At 44.5% G+C, this 4861-nt stretch overlaps 1 protein-coding gene across 1 annotated transcript; it reads left to right on the forward strand.

Annotated features, from left to right (window-relative positions):
* Positions 1-1294: 1294 nt before the first annotated feature.
* Positions 1295-4391, forward strand: LOC8040837 (glycine-rich cell wall structural protein 2-like). Its single transcript, XM_029991352.2, has 2 exons — positions 1295-1699; positions 3969-4391. The coding sequence occupies exons 1-2, from the start codon at positions 1295-1297 to the stop codon at positions 4389-4391; spliced, it is 828 nt and encodes a 275-aa protein (XP_029847212.2).
* Positions 4392-4861: the final 470 nt, after the last annotated feature.

Genomic DNA, 4861 nt, shown 5'->3' on the forward strand with positions numbered 1-4861 from the left:
AGACATTTATAATTTTGTAAACGTAACCCATAAAACACAATGCCAAAAAAAAAATGAAGCCGTGGATTAAAATTTAAACGCGCCCAAAAGTATGAATGCCAACTTATTGATATTTTATGGATTTTTTCTAAAATATTGAGCATTGCAATGTCTGTCCTTGTTCGCTTGCAATTCTCATTTTAATGCATGCGCCGATACTTTTACGTCAAAAAATGTTGAGGAGGACAATTTTGTAGATTGGTTCAGTGTTTAGAAACTGGGTCTCCATGTTAACAAATGTTTCCATGTAAATTATCGGACAAAACAAAATGCTGCGCCCTTATACTATTTTATCGATAAATAAGAATTAATAGTAATACTGATGTCACATACCTGAGAATTACAAGGATAGTCCTTGAGAGAGTTAGTCACCTATAAAACACAGACTTTGTGGCATGATCCATATACTGCATCTCATGAATTGCGTGCAGCACAGGCGCGATGGCCTGGCTTTATTTGCTGTCCTTTCGCAAGCACTCGCGAAAGAAAGCACACCTGAAAGCCACGTGCCCGCGCCAATTCCCTTTTTGCCTTTGCTGCACACAACTCCTGAGATAGGGTATAGTCTCAGCATTCGAAACTTACGGAGGGCTGAAGAAAAATTCGAAAACCGCCTATAGATGTTTTCTTTTAAACCGACAGCGTTTGCTTTGTGCTACCTCTACGACAAATGTACCCTGCAGATAAAGTAGAAAACTTCAATACTTTCCTCAAGTTTTGTACCGGGAAATTATGTTCGAAATATTAGTGCAACAGAGAAAAAAACAATCAAATGAATCGAATCATTTATTCTTAAAACAGAAGAAATTTCGATAGAGGTTTTCGTTTCAAGTTTTCGATGAGGAAGTCGACTGGTAAAACTAATAATTCGCAATTACCAAACTATGTATCTAGGTGATCCTGACGTCTAGTTTTTAACACCTTGTTTATGGACATTTTTTCATCTTCCTCAATATTTTCTAAATTTCTTTCTAAAGGACTGAGTTGGTATTGCCTTTCTGTTCGCTGTGCCTGCTGTACCTGCTATAACGCTTCGGTGCTGCCAAATGTTATTGTAAACATTATTATTATTGATAAAAAAAACAATCCGAGGTGTATCTTGTTTTTTGTTCGGTACAGTTTGTGATCCTTTGTTCTAGACTAAATCCACGATATCATCTGTACAGTTCACTCCGTTATTCCTTCCTTGCCACAGATAACCTCCCTGGCAGCCTCGTTTTCGCCAGTACTGTCCTCGACGGGCAGCAATGATACCATGGTACCAGCAGTAGAGGTGGACCTCCAGCCATCGGCCACGGGCTTCGTGGGCGGAGGGCTGCCCCTCGGAGGCTACGGCGGCTTTGGCGGACTCGGTCACGGAGTGAGCGGCTTGCAGAGTGGTTACGGCAGCGCTGGCTACGGACAGGGCGTGGGCGGCTACAGCAACTACGGCAACAACAAGGCCCTCGCGGGAGGCAGCTTCGGTCGGGGGGCGTACGGGAAGGGCGCCGTGTCGGCCTTCGGCAACCAAGGCCTCGGCCAGGGCGGGGTCGACCAGCTGGTCGCCCACGGCCTGCACGGCGTGGCGGGCGCCACGGGCTACAACCACCAGGGTGGTGTGAACAAGAACTTCGCCAGCAAGGGAGGCGCCAAGGACCAGTTCAACGCGGGACACAACAAGGTGACGCGCTAGCTGCTCTGTTGACCCAGATTTAAGACACTCGAACCATATGGAGAGCGTTGGCAATTTCATGGCGGACACCACCTATGCAAATGTGTCGGTCGCGTGCATGTGCGCGTTGCCGGGGTGGTAACGAAACTTTTCTTTCTCGGAAAAGAAAACAAACTTTTCTTTTCTGAAAGTAAACCATAAACGTCAAAAGCTTCGAACCATCTGGGGTGTCTACTTTTGAGGATGCGACAAGCGCGTCAGTTGTGCTGTGACACAGAGTAACAAGCGCTAAAATAGTTGGCGCACAGCATTTGCGTCGTCGGCCAATATATAGATATTTGGAACGTTTTTATTCATAAACTTACCGGAAATGGACAGAGATGCGACGCGTTGAATGCCTGGGACTCAAAGGCAGCTAGAAAAAACGTTCATTATGAAGGGGACGGGGAACGTAACCGCAGCTTTCCATGAATCGAGACAATTCAGGTCGATTATAAGGATTGGGAATTTATCGACCAGGGAAGGAATTGCCTTCGATCAAATACGTCTTTTCGTTTTGTGTTAATACTCGTCCTAGCTCTTCTGCTGAAACACCGGTACTGCGGTGCTCCGAAGTTCGATAACTCAATAACCCGGCATTGCGTTGGGCACGAAGCGATTACAAGTTTCTCTTTCTAGGGCATCGGAGAAGCGTGCTTTGCTTGAGAGACCGGGAATGCCGCTGGAAACTCGCAGCTGGGTACTCGCATCATCGACAGAGAGCTCTCAGAAGCGACCGATAGCAAGGGCAACGTTACTGAGCGACACAACGCAGATACCTTTCTTTCTGACCTCGACAGAACGTAGCCCCTGTGCTATAGTTCCTGGAACTTTGTTTCGTTCTTTTCTATAGATTCTTGCATCGTAAGAAACGCAAAATACACTATGCCCCCCTATTATTGCGGGGTAATGGCATCACTGTATGCCCCTCAGCGCGCCGTTTTTCCGATGACAGGGAAAGTGGCAGAGGTTCTGATGCAATCATGATGCTGCAGTACACTACAATAAGGTAAAAATAGACCTTTCTTAGGTTCTCGTTAAATATATTTACATACTGTAATAAACTAATATATGATACAAACAACATGTAAGCTTCCTTAATGGCTTTGGGGGCTGCATTCTTGGAGAGGTAACCAAAAGGCAGGAGAACAGAAATATCCAAAAACAGCTTTTTCAGAGATGTGTTTCGGAATTCGTGTTGTCCTGTCCTTCTGTCCCCCACTCTCCAGGGTCAAAAATGTCACGTTTCTTTACCGCCTTTTTGGCGTTTAGTTGAGTTACTTAATTGCTTATCTTTTATTGTCGATGCAATATTTTATGTGTTTTTTTAAATTATATCACTATCGACTTCGTACTTGTATTATAAAAACTAAAAACTCACAATCTAGGTTATTGAACAACCTTCATGGAACAAAAAATTTATTGAACAACCTACGTATAAAAGTGTGTATCTAGACGGTCTTACATTCAAAGATTTAAGGTTGTGTAATTGTCGCGAAATGTACAAATTTAACGGAGTTTTTCTTTCTCCTGTTTTTCTACACTTAAAAAAAACGTTCTTGAAACGTTCTTCTGACGCCCCAAGAACTCTTTGTGCTCCTGAAGAACGGTCTCTCTTCAAGCACTATCACCCCCTGGCGTACTAGAAAGACAACCTGGCAATAAAAACCTCTTTCGCATAAAAAAAAAGGAGCTGAAAATGACTTTTTATAGACGCTTTGCAGCAACTCTTCATGGACGCCGCCATAACTGACCTTCAGTTTTTGTTTCCTCTTATTTCGTTTATTTCACTTCATCATTACCATAGCAGTCCAGGTGATTGCCATATCAGATTCAACTGTGTCCTTTTCTAAAGCATCGGCCTTTGTAGAGGATCGTCAACTACCGTTTCAGTTGCTCGCCATCTCGGTAAGACAAGAGAAGGTCAGCAATGGCGGCTGTAATTTGGCGCGTGTGTAAAGCGTCTTTAGGTTTTCCCCGAAGAACCCATTTAGGGAGCGCTTAAAAGAACTTTAGAGAGTAGGTCTATGATTTTTGTTTTCATTTTTTAACCAGATATTTCTAGTGTGTATCTTATTTTTGTATGTGTGCTCTTTCTCCACTCTTCACTATTGTAGGGGCCCGAGGGCTTGTCAAGCTGGACACAACAGCTTTTCTTTTTTTCCTTGGGTCCCCTTTATAATCGATGGAAATAGAGTTATTAATATTAGTAATAATAGTATTATTATTGTTTATTAAGGTGTTCGCCAAGGAAAAGGTGTACGCCGTGGACCAGAGCTTCCAGAACGGAAACCGGGACGCCTTTAACCTGGGCTTCGGAAGCCTCGGAGGCTTCACGGGTCAGGGTGGCTTTGGCAAGCACGACAAGGTGAACCAGTTTGGAAACCAGAAGTACGGCGCCTTCAAGGGATACGGACAAGGGAACTACGGCAAGCAGGCGCACAACACATACGGGGAAGGCCTCAACGGCTACAACAACTACGGCCACCTCAACGGGTACGGCACGCAGGCGTACCAGAACAAGGGCTACGGGAACTACGGAAGCGGCGGTCTGGGTACCTACGGAGGGTCGCTGAACCGCGGCTACGGAGGCTACGGGGGATACGGCATCGGCCAGGGCATCGGACATGGCGTCGGCTACGGCGGACCCTTGTATTACTGATTGTACTAGCCCCTTTTGGTTTAGGGTGGCACGGATAATTTCGCTATTCGTTAAGTCAAAGTATATATGGGGTTGATGCAGCGAGGGTTGGCGACGAGGATGCTTGACGCGTCGGTATGAGTGCAATTACCTTTTTTTAAAATTGTATTTAAAAGATGGTTGTTTAAGTTAAGATTGATATTATTTCTTAGGCAACAAAAAGGCATTTAAGTAGGTTGAAGACTTGGGCGAGTTGGTTTCGCATGTTAACGATTAAAAAAGGCGCGAACAAGACGAAGGGAAAAAAGCAGCACTTTGTTTCTTTACCTCTCCTCTTGTCCTTCGTCTTGTTTGCGCTGATTTTAATCGTCGATAAGGCGGCATTCTGAGGAAGTCGGATGTTTGTAACACACCTGAGCGTTATCGGTTTGTGGGCAGCATAAGCAATGGCCTTCGAAGTTAATTTTTATTTGTAAGTTAAATTCATTAGC

This window comes from Ixodes scapularis, unplaced genomic scaffold, assembly GCF_016920785.2.
Source record: "Ixodes scapularis isolate PalLabHiFi unplaced genomic scaffold, ASM1692078v2 PGA_scaffold13__105_contigs__length_92229423, whole genome shotgun sequence".
Classification (NCBI taxonomy): domain Eukaryota; kingdom Metazoa; phylum Arthropoda; class Arachnida; order Ixodida; family Ixodidae; genus Ixodes; species Ixodes scapularis.